Source organism: Pieris napi, chromosome 12, assembly GCF_905475465.1.
Source record: "Pieris napi chromosome 12, ilPieNapi1.2, whole genome shotgun sequence".
Lineage (NCBI taxonomy): Eukaryota > Metazoa > Arthropoda > Insecta > Lepidoptera > Pieridae > Pieris > Pieris napi.
The window spans coordinates 10,195,872-10,214,575 of NC_062245.1; the positions used below are offsets into that span (position 1 = coordinate 10,195,872).

The following is an 18,704-nucleotide window of genomic DNA, read 5'->3' on the forward strand; positions in this document are numbered from 1 at the left end:
CTTAGCCGTTAATATAGAAAAAAGAAAGGAAAAACATTTATTTGAATAAAGCACATATATAGTATATAAAAGAAATACAAACACAATCACTTTAATAAAATATGGGCCCAACTCAGCTGTAAGTTGATGTTACTAAGAAAACCGATTTTCAGTGGATGCAAACTATGTAGCGAATTTTCCAATTAAAATAAAAAAATATTAGAAACAGAATATAAAATATCAAATTAAAAACACAAACAAACATACATATAATACGAGGCAATGGGACAAAATTCCCAACCCTGACTGATAATCCAAAAGATGACTTTTACCTTTGCATTAATTTTGTATTTACCTTATATGTTTTAGTGTCAGTTATATGATTATCATAAAACAATTTAGTTCATATTTATTGACTTTTTTATCGGGTATCATTATAAAAATCAACGGTTTTTTAGCTCGCAACAACAAGGCCACAAAACAAAAAATACAAAAAATGGAAAGAAACAAGTTATACAAATTGTAACAAATGTGTGGCCCAATATTTTTTATACAGGCCTGGAGGAGGCCTTTGTCAAAAAAGGGCACACAAATATTTAAGAAAGATGCTAGAAAATATACATTTTTAATTTCGTTTATTATTAATGTCGTCAGCTCTTATACCAATGGGTCACAGCTCGCACCCAATTAACGGCTCGGTGCATCGGACACCGTTAGCGTTCACCGAAACGTAGCAGTACATACCTGTAATGCAGTAATTGCATTACTTAAAACTGAGATAAACTTTTTCTCACACAATTACGCTTAATACAAAAAACGGGCTTTAAAATTTAAAAAAATCCGTATGAATTTTCAAAAACAACTTTTTTGTGTGCTTAAATTTCAATTAAAACGTGTCGCTGGAATTTAAAGCTAAACGACGTGTAATATAAAAATTGTAATTAATTTCAAAAATGTTTTGGCACATTTTTTTTCAATCATAACATGGCTATGACAGGATAATCAGTCTATACGTAAGCTTTGTTTTTATAAGGTTCCTAATAGTTTGTACACATTACAAAGTTATAGTTTATAGCCCTTCGCAGCGTGATGTCGAAAATAAACACAAAACACTTTATCCTTGCCAACAAACTAGAGAACGAAACAAAAACCTTTACACTTGAATTGGAACTTGCAAGATTCGAATTGAAACTCAACAATATTAATAAAATCATAACAGACCCTACGTTTGCTTTAAATTGGCTTCAGGAATATTATTTATTCATTGTAAGGCAGTCCAATAAACCTATTTTTGTTGTTATCGGTGACAAAAGAAAGAAAAATCTCTTTACGAGGAAAATATTTGTATTTTCGTATTACGAATTATCTCAAAACTATCATCAAAATGCTACACTATCCCTGATCATATTCTATATTAATTTTCGAAAGATTAAAAAAGAAAAGCCTAGCCGCTTGAAGCCATGCTGGTAGTAACTTATAGGGACACGGTAATGACTTAAAATACGCCATGAATAAAATAATAATGTACCCATTTCCGAGCGATAATTGATATTGGTTTGTCGATGCAATCAGCTAAGTGTTGACAAAAAAGCATGCATTTATCATCCTTGTTAAGAAACTAGCACAAGGAACCGATTCGCACGATTCGATAATAATTCTAAAGACGTATAGAACGGTCGGTCATTGTTATTAGCATAAGGGTCATAAAACGTTATAGTATTACTTATATTTTTTGCGGCGATATTAGTTGGGATAAGAGAGCTTATGAATAGAAAATCGTCATCGTTATTGTTTTCTGTAACATAATTTCACTTTTATGTCTTTATCATAAATATAAATGAAATAGATTGAAAAGTTTAAAATATGTCTAGGTATTTATGAATAAGCTCTTCTATTTGAAACACTTGTATGCTTGTAATGATGTAAATAAAAAATACTGTTGAGAAAAAGAACAGTAAAGTAATACAACATGTAATTTTGTATCGGTTAGTAAATAAACTTTCAAATCTCACAGCCATACATTCAATTATATACGTATATAACAGTCCTCAGCCACTATATGTAATGTTCAATTAGTTAACTTAAAATGATACGCCAGTATATTACTACTATTATTATACTATTTATTATTTAAACAACGTATGTTTAGAGTAAGATATATAAAGGATAGATTTATAGGCAACTACGAAGCATCATATCGAACGCCTTATCGCCTGGGGACTCTAGAATCGTTCCCCAAACAAAAACCTCAATCCAACAGCAGCACAAACGTACCACATTTCCATAATTTCTCTCGTTACTGCGAGCTTTCGATAACATCAGCCTTTACTGGTTCAACTAGTTTAATTAAACTTTTAGCCACGAATACTGTGAAATATTCTCGTTATCAAGTATCACCTCGATTTGCAGCACTTTATCAAGATATTTAATGGAAATTACTTAATTCAATTTTAGATTGTCACAGCAAGACTAAAAAAATTGAGATTTATGATTAACAAAAATTCAGTAAATAAATAAACCTAATAATGTGGATATGCTCAGTATAATTATTGTATATTAAACTCATTATCTCGACTCGTAACACAACCCGATATAAAAGAAAATGTGACGAAACAGGGCAGATATTTTCCTTATACAACGCCACTTCTTGGTAAATAATCAAACCATATAAGTACGATTTCACTAATGATAAGCCAGGCATTAATTTGTAGGCATTAAGTTTCAATGTCTGTTTCCTTAATAGTTTTTCTCTCAACAAAAAACTATTAGGTTGAGAGTCGCGCGCTTATACTCTGCTCATGAACATTACAAAGGGCACCTGCTGTATGTGATAAAGACTCATTATTGGTGTCCAACTGAGCGACGACATTAGCATACCCATTATGGCCTGTTCCACTGTATAGACGAAAAACTATAGGCACTTTGACGTCGACAACCGTAGAGAATGAGTAGGATTGCCTACGAGTTCACAATGTTAAGTAGTTTTTTATTGTAAAGTAAATGGAATGATTCGTTCGGCTTCGATCTATGAAGAGTGATAGTCGTTTTTAAGTTAGACGGGATACAAAATAGAACAGTGTCGCTACAACCTTTTTGGTTCTGGGCCTCAGATACCTGTATCTGTTTCATGAACATTTGTCAATTTAATTGGTATATAGTAGGTGATCAGCCTCCTGTACGTGGCACACGCCGTCAACTTTTTGGCTCTGAGGCAAGCCGGTTTCTTCCTTCAGCGTTCGAGCGAATGCTAAATGCGCACATAAACAGAAAGTCCATTGGTACACAGTCGGGGATCAAATGGTGAGAGTCGCATGCTGAAGAAAATAGGCGAACACTGCTCGTTGCTGCGCTTACACGGGATACTTCAATGAGAAGAAGTGACTAGTCGACAAAATGAGAATGTAAAACAAAACTTAAAACGACAACTTACGGCCGAACCCAATAACCTATTTCAATACATAATCCACCATCTGAGATAGTAATCTTAATCCAAATGTTGTAACAGGTGTGCCAATAACCAATCGACGGATTGTAATAGCCATCTGTCGATACAAGCTATCCATGGTAGGTCGTATCGGTGTCTGTGGATAGACCTTTGTATGAAAATGACAGTTGACGAAAGCTCGATTTCAACACTTAATTATTTTAACAGATTTTAACTTACACCAGTTTTTTTAATAATTAAGTTTTGGTAATTGGGATGCAGATAGGAGATCGATCTACTGTCACGGTCTGATCTCAGATTGTTTTCAATATGAGATTGTGGATTGATTATTGGGTTCAGGCGTTAAACGACAGCTTCTCAACCAATCCCTCTACAATTATTCATCTTTTACATTTTCAGCTTGTAATATTTTATAAACATCGAAATATGTATAAGAGCGAAAACATTGCCTCAAATCCGCATATTCATCATTAAAACCAAACGTAAGTCCAAAAATCCTCTTTGACGCTTTTTCCCTTTTGCCAAAGTCGATATCACTAAGGCGGCGCATCCGTAAACTTTTTAATTAAACGTTGCAAACTGTAGGGGCTTAACGATCGCATTTTTCTAGACTCCCTTCGCACGTCTCACTCGGGGGAAATCTTGGCACAGTAGGAATAATTGCTAGAATTAATAATGCAAAATCGGGAGACAGTCTGTGAAGCAATTCTTTTTATCCTCAAATGGATTATATTTGCATACCGGAGCTTTACGTCAATATTAGTTTCAAAGACATTTTCGAATAGTGGCCTTTTTGTATTCACTATTGACATAACTATTGTACGTTGCTTCACAAAATGTTTAGTAACAATTGGTTTAACTATTATTAGACATATTTAACTTTGAATTTTGAGACTTAACAATTTTGTATTATTTTACTATACACATACGTACGTTAACACCTTAAATATTCCTGTTTAGATAAAAATAACCGGCGTTGACTATAATTTTTAATTTCATCTATCCCATTTTTAAAAACTTCAGAACTCATTTTTGTATGTTTTGTAATTTTACCAGCTTTATCGTATAAAATAGCGCCCAAAAACATTTAACAAGATCAAAAACTTGAAAGCTCAAGGCGTTTTGAGTTACATAAGTTAAAAAGCTTACCTCTGAGTATTTGGTAGAGGAATACTTTGATGTGGTCAGCTGAGAGGTGTTGCGGCGAGACGATGATCTTGTGCAGGTCGCTCTGAAGAAGCTCGGTGATTACATAACTGTATTTAGCTGGTTAAGGAATATTCATAGAAAATAAACACGAAAAAAATAAAATAAGGTTCTATATAGCATATATATGATATGATTCATTAGAAAATGTGGCGTTTCATACGAACCGAAATACGAATAGAATTTATATAGAAGTGTATTAACGCTTGACACGATTCTGTATTTTTGAAGTTATACTTTTGGCGCGTCAGGGAAAAATTATGAGTGTAAATTTTTTCTATTGTTAGTGTCGTTTTTTCTACAAACGTAGAATAAAATTTTTGAAAAGATTTTTATCTTGTTACGCCAAAGAAGTATAACTTCTAACGCGTTTACATAAGTGCACACACGTTTTTTAAAATTAAAGCCGTATTCAGAGTCGTTAATTATAAATAAATAATTCTTACATATTGTACAAAGTAGGCCCCCGACTGAGTTAGTTGTCTGTGTATCTGCGATGTTAATAGTTACAGAACTGATTTCTACGGTTTTAAATAAATATTGTGATTGAGAAAGGTTTAAACGTAAAAATCATTAAAGTTTTATGTAAATTATGTAAAATATAATAAGTATCGTTCAAGAGGTCGCAAAAAAATCCAAAATGCCAAAGCCAGTTGTATTCCATATTTAAAGAATATTGCAATTTAGCTTTCAAATATATTACCGGAATACTTACTTAATAGAGAATTAAAAGAGCTTTTTAGAAATCTAAGCTGAGCTTTAAATATTTCGTAAACGTCCTACATAACCTTTAACTCGACTCCTATGTTTATGAAACACTCAAAATAAATAAAATTTCTTTATTATATTAGTCAGGCGATAAGCACCTACTTAACGAATTTGAATTCGTTGAAATTCAAGTAGCTAAAGATTTTCGATAATACAAAGTGGTCTGGAGACTCAAATTTTAGAAATTTAAAGAGTTTATTCCTCCCACTTAAAAATAAACGTTTTGAAAGCCGTAGCCTAAAAAATAAACCAAGACTAAATTTTTGATACAGGGGTAAATTATTTTCTAGGGCTCTCTGCAGTGCGGTATTTAAAACCTGTGCGTTAATGAGCATAAAGCGTTATTTTGTATCGACCCGGTTAACGCTAACGTTACGGTCGGGAGACCCTGAGGGACGTGTAGATATGGAATGTTACATGACAGTATAGATTATATATGTAGGATAATAAATACACAGTATTGGTACATATAATATTCATATGCATTTGTTTTGAGACCAAGTAACTGTTTCTGAAGAAGAATAAAACAGATAACATCTAAGTTATGTCCTTTAACTGGGGTAGATAACCGTATACGAAACATATACATTGTGAACAAATTTTCTTTGATACCCGAAATTGCTAACACTTATTACCTTTAGATTAATAAACGCCAACAGTTAGACAAAAGCACAATTGGCGATTAAAAATAGTGGCGGAGAGTTTAGTGCCAGTTCTTCTATTCAGTTCTACGCCCTTGATTTGAGAACTGGCAGTAAATGTAAAATTAAAAGCATTTAATGTATATTTCTTTTTGGACGTTCATAAGTGTACATTGTGTTACCTATAGGTACTTTTGTAATATACGAGTAGGTACGTTTTCCTTTAGGTTAGTACAAATACCAAATAAAACAACAAAAAAGACAAATAGTCAAATTTTGTCTTTGCAAAACATAAATAGCACTAACTAAACAACTTGATCATACCTATTTACGTTTAAGGTACGCATATATTTCCTAGGCTGAAAATAAAAATGGCGCGAGACAGGTCAGATCCCCCGGTACTACTGAGGACCAAGACGCGTCGAGAGACTATTGTCACGAAGGCTTCGCTATCTATTGTCTATATTCTTTTGTGTTTAAGTCTTATCTATGGTACCTTAGCCGAATTTTTATCTCCAAACGAAAAACATATAAAAAGTGTAATGTTGAGTTTGGTTTTTTCATAGTCAAAAAATATCCCTTATCATGTCTCGATTTTTAAATGACAAAACATATTCATTTCACATTATGTTGCTAATGTAAACAAACTACATTTAATTAGCTAAAAATAGGGAAATATTTCCGGGAGACAGGGGCTGAATAAATGTGGAATTTATTCGGGTTAAGAGTGAAAACAGTTAACATTAAAAATTTTATTTGAATATTACAGTTGGTTATATACTGTGCAATATATATTTTAACTCTAATTAAGTGAACGTGCTGGTAAACTACCTATTTTAGAATTAGATACAAACAAACCGGCGCTACTACCTTTTAGATCTGGGCCTCAGATTTCTGTATCCATTTGATGGTCATTTGTTTTTTTTAATAGACAAATAGCAGTCCTGACACACGCTGGCGAATTTTTTGGTTCTAAGGCATGCCGGTGAACTCACAATATTTTCCTTCACCGCATGGGCGTGTTAAATGCACATATTTTATCCGCCAAAGTGGTGCAAAGCTAGGGTTCGAACCTACGACCTCGGGGATGAGAGTCACACGCTAAAGCTCTATAGCAAAATTTGAGATATATTTTAAATAACATTTAGATTAATAATAATATTTTATTACCACACATTATGTAAGACACGTCTGCCACTGTGTATTACGCGTTAATGAATATGTTAAATATATAGAACAACCGGGACACTCTCAATACCTTAAATATGCGAGTTTGAAATGCAAATGTTACTACTACTCCCTTTTAATATATTATTATTGTAAATCTCCCGTGGCGTTGGACAAGGCACTCGCTTTAATAATTTACTAATGTGTCCATTTCGAAATAACCGCACGATTAACTTCGAGCTGTGCATAATTCAAGGGGTTTACGATTTACATCTCAATGAACTACATGGAAGATCCTTGTGTTGCCTAGCTCTTAGATTTTCATGATACAAATTAAACCCAAAAACTAAATCAGTCCAACACGGTTTCCAATGTTGTACTCATTACGTTATTTCTGTCAAAAGTCTAAGCTTTAGTTTAAAGAAACATTAAGTTTGATGTAAGAGATATATATATATTATATATGTAAATATATATATACAGGGTGTCCCAAAAGTCGACGTCAAGTCGAAATTTTCTCATAGGTAATCAGAAAAAAAAAATAAGTCATGTATTTTTGAAGTTATGGAAATTTTCCTTTTATTCCAGAAAATGTACACCATGTGACAGTTTTTTCATTCCTGTTGTTACAAATATTTACTTTTTGCCAATTTTTTTTCTCTTACGTCATCCCGAATAGTGCTTTATGTAACCTATAATCCTAAACCTTGTGCCGATCACTCCAACTTGTAGGAAAATGTCATTTTATACTTTTTACATTTTAGACTTAATTTTTTTTTTTTAATTTTTCTGATGGTGTGGCATTACCTATGAGAAAATTTCGACTTGACGTCGACTTTTGGGACACCCTGTATATATATATGTTCATAATGCTAGCCGGTCGAAACTCGAACCACAACATACGACCGTGACAAATAGGCGTCTTTTAATGAGGCCTTGACCCAATATGGGGTCCTTGTATCTCTAAATAAGAAATATAATTTATATAAAGTAAGTAATTATAACAGGATAAAATTAATTATTAAAATTTAAGATTAATAACTAATAATATATTGATGATATAGACTCAGTTATAACGTGAAATGCAAAGATTCAAAGGGTGCTTTTTATTTTGTTGTAATATAGTTAAATGTTAACATGTTTGGACAAGGAAGGTTTTTTTTTTAAAGAGATGACACAAAAACTCATCAATCTAATATCTAAATATTAGCGAAACAAAATACAAACTATTTTTTTTAGAATGAGTGTATGACGTTTGTTTGCCCAAGAAATATAGAAAAATATGGTAAACCAAAAGTGTGGAGAGAAATTATGAAACTGACAGAACAAATAGGGGAAAAGTTTGGCAAACAAACGTTGCGTCGTAAATGTTTACTGTGGCATATTTCAGTATTTAACCCTTATCCGGATATAATAAAACTGAAACATATTTTCTGTTATTATTCAAAAGCAACGTTGCCCTAGAGGCTACAGAACCCTCATGACTAAGAACGCGCAATCGAATCACGGCTGTGGATCAATTCAAACAATTTGTATGACAATACTTGGCGATTAAAAAGAGTGGCGGAAAGTTTCTTGCCAGTTCTTCTTACCCGCTCTACGCCCTTGACTTGCGAACTGGTAGTAAATGTAAATTTACGATTAATTTAACTTGACGATTCAAAAGTGTACTTGGTTACCTACTTGAATAAAGATATTTTGAGTTTTGAGTTTTGAATTGAATTTTCTTTTCGCAATTATCACCTCCTAAAGATACCCCAAAAATCGCTGACGAATCTTTGTAGTGTATTTGTCGCAATTATTATTAACCTATTTATCGCAGAAACAGATGCAATCTGAGGCCAAGACCCATTTGGGGTTGCAGCGCCACATTATTATCTAAAGCATTAGTATTTTTTAAAGTACATAGTTTTTTTTAAGTACATAGTTACTAAAGAACGTATACCATAAATGAAAAAATATCTGTATGTTTTATTAAGCTAATAACTTAAGAGTAATTAAATATATTCCAAATAATAAAGTATTTCACTTTACAAAATGTAACATTATTACTACTGTATAAAAAAAAACTATGCATATATATACTTACAGGCTTTATAGTTGTAATCGTAAAATAAAAGAGATAATATCACATTTTACGATTTTCGTAAATAAAAGCTGTCCCCAGTGCGAGGGTGAAACGCAACAATGATTCGCAAGAAATGGCACCCAATAGGGAGAGGGCATAGATAGACAGTTCAACAAAAACTATTTCTAGTTAAATCGTACGATTCCTTAAATAAAATACACGTGATTCAAATAAATTTTCTTCTTAAGAGTGGGTTATTCTTACACTTTTTATGATCTATAAGGTCCCCTGAAGTATTCACGATAAACGTTTTATGTGAGTAATGCATAATCATTATAAATCAAGCCGATTTAAACATACAGGCTTCAGTTACACACACACACACATACACAAAGACACACCCGCCCTATACGCGTTATCTGTATATTTAATTGGTTAGTCTGTATACCTTGTAATAGGCGTATCTATTTTTTTTAATACTATTTTATATTAGTTAAGTAATGTGTAACTAAGGCTCACCTAAATAAATATTGAGTTTCATAATTTACTGATTTCAGGGGTCTAAGCTATGCAATATTCATACACTTCTCCAAAAGCCTTATCCATTAAAGTAAACGTTTATTAAACAGTAGCTCTGTTTTAAGGCACATCATAAATGCTTAAATCTTGATTTATTTGATGTTAAATACATGTCGTACATATATAAATACCCAACGGAAGCGTTTTGTCGAATTCATGGCAGACGGTAAGTCCAAATACTTTAAACTCTCTGGGTTCAAACGCAGGGGATGCACCCCTATGCACCAGGCATTATTTACAGAGGAACCCACATCCCTTTGACCCCAACAAATACAATGGAGCTGAAACTGCTGCGTAACGCAATTGTTTCGACTACTTCGACTAATTTTGACATTACTTCAACTATCATTTGTGACTAAGACGAAAGCTTCATTCATATCCAGAACCGGAAGTTCCGGAAACTCGAACTTTGATTAGAATTCCATATTCAAAATTAGTGTTGCCCAAATGCAAGACCAAGACGAGACTTAGGCCAGTCTTGGTATTGTCTTGCGTCAATACACCTGGTCTCGGTCTTGGTATTGGTATTGCGCTCTCAGTCTTGGTCTTGGTCTTGATCTTGCAGCAAGAGTCTCGCAAGTCTCGCAAGACTTGCAAATACCTATTTGCCTATTGCTATTTGTGGGGGCTTGCGGGCTATCCTGGAGCATTCACCAATGTACAATGTTCATCAACCAATAATAGCAGGCAGGCTACAGGCATTGTGTTGAGATTAGCAGATTTCATTGCAGTGTGCGTAGGTACATTTTTTAGGCAATTTGTCGTACTCGTGACTGGCGCGCTTTGCTACGTAGGTACTGTCGTTAAAGTATGTGTACCTAAGTAAGAAACGATGTAGGTACCTACTACAACAAAATTGTATTCCTTAGAAAAATAATCGTCGTACATACACGACGATTATTTTTATTTATTTATTAAATCATCGCTGAAGACAATAGTCGCTACTAGAGTAGGTACGATAGAAGTTGATAAACCGACACTGCAATTCTCGATGATTTTAAAACAAAATGCGTAAAGCAATATGACGTCGCTCATATTTGGAACTTTTCCACGTTTCAAGTTTGTTAAAATCACCCACTTCCAATTTTGCAGTGCAATGTCCTTTAAAAAGGTATAATAGGTAATCTATATATATATAAAAATGAAACCCGTTTTCCGTTGTCACGACATAACATGAAAACAGTTTGACCGATTTGTCTAATTTTTTTTAATAATATACCTTGAAGTACGAAGATGGTTCTTACGGAGAAAAATTAAAATAAAATTGAGTGAATCAGTCTAAAAACAACACTTTTCTATATTCCCATACAAAATATTCGTAATAATACTTAAAAGTGAATTTGAACTTTAATACCATAGCATAAAGTTCAAGTGTTAGTGGAGGGGTTCCGGGAAGGTAAATTTTTATTTTTTGACATAATGTATTTGTTGTCTTATCAATTTTCTTTTTTTATCTTACTAGCTAGACCGGTGTCCCGAATAGCAGAATAAGTATAAATATAAAGAATCGACTGTTAGGCGGTACGATGTTCGCCAGGCCAGCTAGTAATAATATAAACTAGGTATATTTTTATTACTTATAACAATTTTTATAAAATCTACCTATCCTTACGACTACATTCTTCCTTGCGAGGACAACATAATCTATTTGCGTCCGTTCTGAGCACCCGGAAACTTATTTTATTCTTTAGAACATGGGCAGTGGCGGCGACCTTTGACATGAAAGCGACGGCGGCAACACAAAGTCTAGAAGCGGACTAAATTTTTACCTATTTTGGTGGGGTTGTCGATGTTGGCATTAGCACAGAAAAATAAAATTAAGTAAACACAACGTTTATCCACTTTTTAATAACTAGGTATCCACGATAGAATATTTTTTCTACTAATTTCCTAAGGGTCGATTCGACCAAACTTCAATTTATACACGAGTAACTATACCAAGAATAATCTATTCCATGATTTTAATCTCGAGTAAATCCATAGTCGTTTGTCCACGTAATCGATAGTATAATTGCGCTAGGAATAACAATACGCGAATAGCAAGAAAATGGTGAACGAAAATAAAACTCGGCAAATAAATGTTGTTCTACAACGGGACAGTGTAAGAGCATACATCATGTCAACTCGATTTTGCCGTATTATAGTGTGAAAAAGTAGCTTTTAACAGGTGTCAAACGACAACAAAAAGTTTTTATTTCTTGTTTGTTTGAGGCTTTCGTCTAAACAGGAACTTCTGTTGAGCCCAGTTTTTTTAGAGAATTTCATTCTAATATTATAGAAAATAAAAAATCTAAAAATAAATAAATAAATAATAAATTGTTTAAACGTTTCATTATACAATGCCAGCCTATTAATGTAGTGCGTTGCGTTGACTTGAAATTAAAACACAGAACACATATTTGTGAAATGACAGAAATCAGCTGATTGGACTGACTGACGCCATTAAATTATTCTAGGAATAGCTGTTATTCCGTGCGAAACGGCGGTATAGTTACAATTCCCGAATAAGCCCACTATTCTTAGAATTTGTAGTTGGTAAAACGTAAAATTTATTTACTCTCGATTAACTGACGATTTATTCTAAGATTAAGATTTACTCTTGTTTGGTCGAATCGACCCTAAGTACTCAGTCTAAATATCTTTTTCATAATTTTTGTTTTTCAATAATATGTTGTGTGTAATTGTATGGTAAACTCTAAATCTTACTAGAGAGCTTTTTTAAAATAAACTTATTGAAAGCACTGACATGGCATATACACTTTTCAATCTTGCTGCTCACATTTTAGTACCTAGGTATCACTCACTATCTACCATTTACCGATATTAACAATGATTATTTCGAAATCAAAATATTCGCAATTCAATAGATGCAATACCTACTTAGTTATTAATTATCATCTCGCCCGACAGCTTTTAACGCTGTAGTGTTCGAATTCAAGCCAGTGTGAGAATGTATTTAAATAAAAAAAACTCAGGGCATTCAATTTATACCTACCTACTGCTGGGACATCTTCAAGGTCATTTAATTTTATACTGCTATACCAACCCTACCAAAATAGGTAAAAATTTGTGTGCCTCTGTCGGCGAATGCGGCGCTCAGTGTCAAATGCTGTGTTACACTTGTTGCAAACCGCGTCTTTGTCGGTAAATTATCAAATAAGTAGGTATTTAATACACCGACCGACCAACAGTTTATTCGCAGAACGTCACATTTCCCCAATCAACTTTGAACCTTAATTCTTTAGCGATAAACTTGAAAATCTGTTGAAGAAATTTGATAGATTGTAGTACCTTGATGTGCTGGCGTCTGTACCATAGTATTGGCTGCCGTAGAAACTGTTACTAGACCTACTCGACTCGCTGTTAGTTTTAAATTTTGCTAAATAGAAGAATAATATAAACTTTGAAACATAAGTTTCACACCTACATGATGTTTATATAATTTTGTTAACTATAATTTTAAGCACATACCAACCTACGAGTACTAACGTTAGATCTGCACATTAGACATTAACAAGCATAACATATTATTATAGGTAGATACCTACAAGGTATGAACTTTGCTAGAAAGTTATTAGGGAACAGATTTGTGAGTATTAACACGCTACCTACTTAATAAATTGTTGAAATATAATAAGTACTTACCTACCTAATCAATACAATACGTTTCAGGGTGCTTTCAGACGAGCGGCACGTTGCCAATTACAAATACAACTGCAGCCCTTAGTTTAGTGTTATGATTTGTGATACCTACGGTTTTGATACTGAGGAACGTTTCTCAAAATCGGGATTGAAACCAAATACCTACTTAATAACGCCCAAATCTCAGTTTGTCTTAACTGCAAGACGCAAGAGTCTTGCAGGCTTAAGTATTGTCTTGCTCAAGTCTTGCAGGGTTCAGTCTTGGTATTGGTCTTGCTATAATAAGGCGGTCTTGGTATTGGTCTTGGTCTTGCAAAAACGCAAGAACAAGACCAAGACTGCAAGACCAAGACCGATTTTGGGCAACACTATTCAAAATACTGTAATTGTTCATGAATTCATAAAAATGATAATAATTTTAACAACTAATAGTCGTCAAGTTGGATCAAGTGTTTCGAATAGGGTAATGTATAGTGGTAGTTGCGTTCTTGTTGCCTTAATCACTAAGCCTTTAAAAACCGTGCTGCGTGATTCCATTATTCACTTTGACATTTCTATAATGGCAACTAAACCTCTTTTCTATATATTCCTTTATATGACGCATACACACTTTTGTTTACTGACGACCGGAGGATGTAACGACCGGAAACGGTGCGGGCGCAGCTGCTCGAACACGTCAACAAATATCTGTCTGGTATCACTTGTTCCTGGATTCCATGACCCATGACAATTTAAATGTTTTAATGCTGAGTACGTCAGCTGTTTACTCAGCTATAACTGCAAGCGGCATTTGAATCTAAACTCCGATTCGAGAACTCCAATAATGGCAAAGCACATAAGGGAGCGTTCAAGTATTACGTCACGCAATTTTTGGAGATTATTGACCCTCCCCCCCCCCCCCCTCGTGTAGCGCGCCGTAACGTTTTTCTGTACCCAATAGTAAAACGTTTCGTGACCACCCAGTGACTCTTTATAGCTAAGAGTTATCGTTTTGTGCTGTAAAGAACTGGAAAGTCGAAAATAATATTAACAATAACGCGTAATTCAATCCCCGCCCCGCATCGTAACGTTTTACTAAGAAACCCCCCCACCCCCCAAATTAGTTACGTAATACAGAATTCTTAAAAAATAAAATAATTGACGAAAAAGGATTCTTTCATTCACTCCGCCTACATCTAAATAAACATAAGCACGAAATATCCTTATCTGAATGTCATTAACAGTCTCTTATCAGTCAGACCCATTCGTAACCGATAAGTTGTTGGGATTTGAACCCAAAACATTTTGCCAATGATGTATTTACGAAAAAAAGAAAGAAAGAAATAGTAACAGACTCAAGATTAACAAAGATAAAAATAGATATGATACTGCGCAGTGTTCATTTCTTACTAGTCATTTTATATTGTTAATGTGACGATAAATAATTTCAGCGCATGCGCCTTATAAGCCAGGATTAAATGTTTTCTTGTTTGTTTGCAAGAGACATCACAGTGAACGCAAATCTTGAGACCAAGAGAATTGTTATAAGAACTTTAAAATGCTCTTAAAGTTAGGATTTTAAGGAGCATCGCGGAAGTACATTCCACAAGAAATATAAAAACAAAGCGATTCAAGGAACCGCATTATATACGTTATATTTGTAAGAACTTCCAAAACGGAAACTTCACAACTCGTAACTTCACATAAATTCAAAGCTCTTTGTGAAGACCGGATCCTCGGCTGATGACTGGAGTTCGCTTAAACTCAATTTAAACCAATTCTGTATGACTCAATTTGTAACTTATAATGGATATCATGTGTTCTTAGTAAAAACCAAGTTCAAATACCTCAATTTTATTAAAAGATATTCAATTGGATGGAAAAGTAAGTCATAAATGTGCTTTAAACAGAGATTAATTCGGAAATTCCGTTTTAATTACTCCGATAAAATATATTACTAATTGAAATATCTACTCGTGGTAATAGAACTTAAGTTTTAATTATTTACCTATTATATTAATATTAAAATGATTTAAGATTTACCAAGGTCGCATTTCTCATTACGAATCTTTATTCAACCATCATACATTTTAATGATGATTTTAGTAACATATCATGTTGAATAAATGAATGATATACCAAATTTAATAACCTATGTATATACCTTTAAGCTAGATAAATAAGTCTTTGGAACCTTCCTTCTTCAGTTTAGAAGCCTTTTCCTGTTCTTTTTACTCTCGTCACACTTTACGGATAATCATAAGAGACAAAGCATTCTTAAATCAAATTAAGTCTGTTTATGTTTGAATAAAATTATTCCAAATTCACTATGAATCTAAAAAACGTGATATTTTTTAGAGTAATTCTGTCTTATATACCATAATTGAGACCGTGAATAGGGTCCCAAATGTATAAAACGTGACATTGATGGATCAAAGGTACCATTCATATTAAACGATCTTGAAGTAAACGTTTTGGAAGGTGTTATCATTTATAATGTTTAACGGAAAGCCCAAGTATATATTATAATTCTATTTTTAAATTTCTAAGGTCCAAAAATAGTCAGTATAGGGTGTCAATTTAGGCTTCGTCATCACTCATCAGTGATATTAAGAAAGAAGAGTCAGAAGGTGCCATCTGGGTCTAATGTCATGGAAAAATGTCTAAACGTCTAATGTTATTGAAAAATGTCTAAACGTCTAATGTCATTGAAAAATGTCTAAACGTCTAATGTCATTAAAAAATATCTAAACGTCGAATGTCATTACAAAATGTCAAAATAATTCCAAGGTCCTGAGCTCAATTAAAAACTTTAAAAAAATGTATTTCTTGCTAGTTTAACAACAAAGTTACGTTCTATTAAATTTGTTTCCTGAATAAGATGTATCTCCTTTTAGTTACGAACAATGCGGGACAGTGACGTATCATCCCAGCTACAGTGGTCAGAAGATGAGGATTTCTGGGACAAGAGAAATGTCGGGTGTTACGAGAGACGAATTCACAATACGAATGGCTGGGTAAAACGGATCTTATCGCGAAAATCTATCTCAAACGTTTTCATTCGTGTGTTTATGTGTTGATAGAAAGTCTTAGTATTTTTACAATATAACTTCAATGAAATATGAATAGCCTGCTTTGATATAGTTGTTCTAAGGTTTTTTAAATATCTGTGTTGGCACATGAGGGTAAATTTTTACGAATAAAACGCAATAATATTAGCGTCGCGAAGATGTGCAGCGATTATGTCGAAGAATAGGGAATTAATAGAAAGCGATTGAGACCGATTGAGAGAGAGTGAGAAGGGCTAATTCGCCCTTTTAGAAATTCTATTTTTAAAATAAAAAAATTCGTATAGAGAATTTATGAAATATTCGTATTTTATATTTTATGCAAACTAATTTATTGAAACCTCAAATGACGAATTGTAAATTAAAATTCCACGTGACTTTATTATCGAAGAAAAAAATTAAAAAAAAATTATAATTTGTATTAATTTCCGACCCTTTTAATATTTTAATGACAATTAAATTCATTCAATTCCTAACATATCTTCTTTTTCTCTCTCTCTCTGAGTATATATATCTATATATAATATGAATAAGACTTAAAAATTAGTTTGCCAAAGAAGTTTCACTTCTGACATGTGTACTTTGTACGCACGCACTTTATTTTCTGAGAACTAACAAGCTATAGTGCGGGTCAAAATTACATTGCCCTTCGAGTAGATTATTAATTCCCAATAGGTTTATTTGTGAACTGTCTTTGTATTTAAGGCTAACAGCCATACTCAGAGACGTCCATGATATCTAATAGAAGATTAATATATGTAAAACAAAATCTAGCCAAATCTAGTAACGTTAACAACTGATTTCAGGAAATGAAAATGTTTTTATTCCAATTGCAAGTTAGGTTCTTTTCTGGTACTCGAGAGATGGAAAATGAAAACAGGGACGCATAATGAGAAGATGAAAAGACGAAATTCCTACGACCCTGGAGCCATAGAAAGAAAGCAGTTGGAGGAAGCAAAAATAATTTAACTTCTATGTATATTAATATGTGATATAATTTTTGTAATCGTGTGTTGTTAAAGTAACTGTGTTGTTACTAATAAAGGCTTTTTTATAAATTCACAAAATGGTTTAAGCGATGTCACCAAGTACGACTGTTCAGTAGCAATAAATTAAAAGGCTTATCTCAATTAAAAATCACATTCGTTAATAATTTCTGAATACAATAGATTACATCGTATTAAATGTAATTACTTGGAAAATTACTTATTTCGAGGTATGTTAATTGGATCAAGGTATTAAGGCTTACAAGAGGAAGCCCCAGAAACGTACGTAGGCATGTGAAATAGTAATTAGTGGCTAATGAGTGATACAAATGAGTTCTGACGTAAGGCAGTGCGTGTAACTGACGCGGGCGAAAGTCTGAAATATAATGGGCCCGTTTTCTGTTATGGGCTATTTGATGTTTCATATATTATATTATGTAATGTCTCTGTTAATATTAAACATTTTGCACAGAGTATTCTAAACTCAGAATCTTCTAGACGGTGGCGATATATTTCAATTGAAAAATCGAATCAAAAGAATGTCGGTAGTATAGACTACCGTAGGAATGGTTCTACCCTCCTTTTAGTTTAAAGTACATATGTATGTAAAATTCCGGCTGAACTAATTATAAAGAATAGTAATTTCATTTCAAAGCATGAGATACACATCTGTTCTGCAGAAAGTCTACTTCGATACCTACCTTCCATAACTTTACGTGATAACAAGTAATTAAGGGTGCGAATAAAATAAAAATACGAATACGCATAGGCTTTCAGTTGGCAGGTTTCTTCGATAAGATCAATCAATGTCACACCAAGGAAAGTGATTGCTGATGTTCAACACGCGATATCAATCTACAAGTATCGCAATCGATACATTTATACTTTCATTGGGTGTGTTAATGAGAATTACGTTAAGATCACTTTAGGGGGGCCACCTATGGCAAATTGAATGGATTTTTAAGATCACATAAAAACGCACACTCATATTACACATTACCACACACACCTCAACCAATAAATTATTAGTAAATTATCTTGGTTACTACATAATGTTCTTCGTATATATAGTGGAATCCGTGTTGGCTATATTTTAAATTTAAAAGTTGTAAATTAAAAAAATACTAAAATTTATCAGTGGCGCTACAATCTTTTTAGGTCTGGGCCTCAGATTTA

The 18,704-nt window shown here is 33.2% G+C and overlaps 1 protein-coding gene across 3 annotated transcripts in view; it reads right to left on the reverse strand.

Moving 5' to 3' along the window:
• The window catches only part of LOC125054327 (serine/threonine-protein kinase NLK), a 124,548-nt gene that overhangs the window by 24,713 nt on the left and 81,131 nt on the right, over positions 1 to 18,704 (reverse strand). For all 3 annotated transcript variants that reach the window (XM_047656133.1, XM_047656134.1, XM_047656135.1), the window contains exon 4: positions 4,574 to 4,680. In XM_047656133.1, coding sequence (XP_047512089.1) covers positions 4,574 to 4,680 — 107 coding nt within the window. The remainder of the gene's footprint in view (positions 1 to 4,573; positions 4,681 to 18,704) is intronic.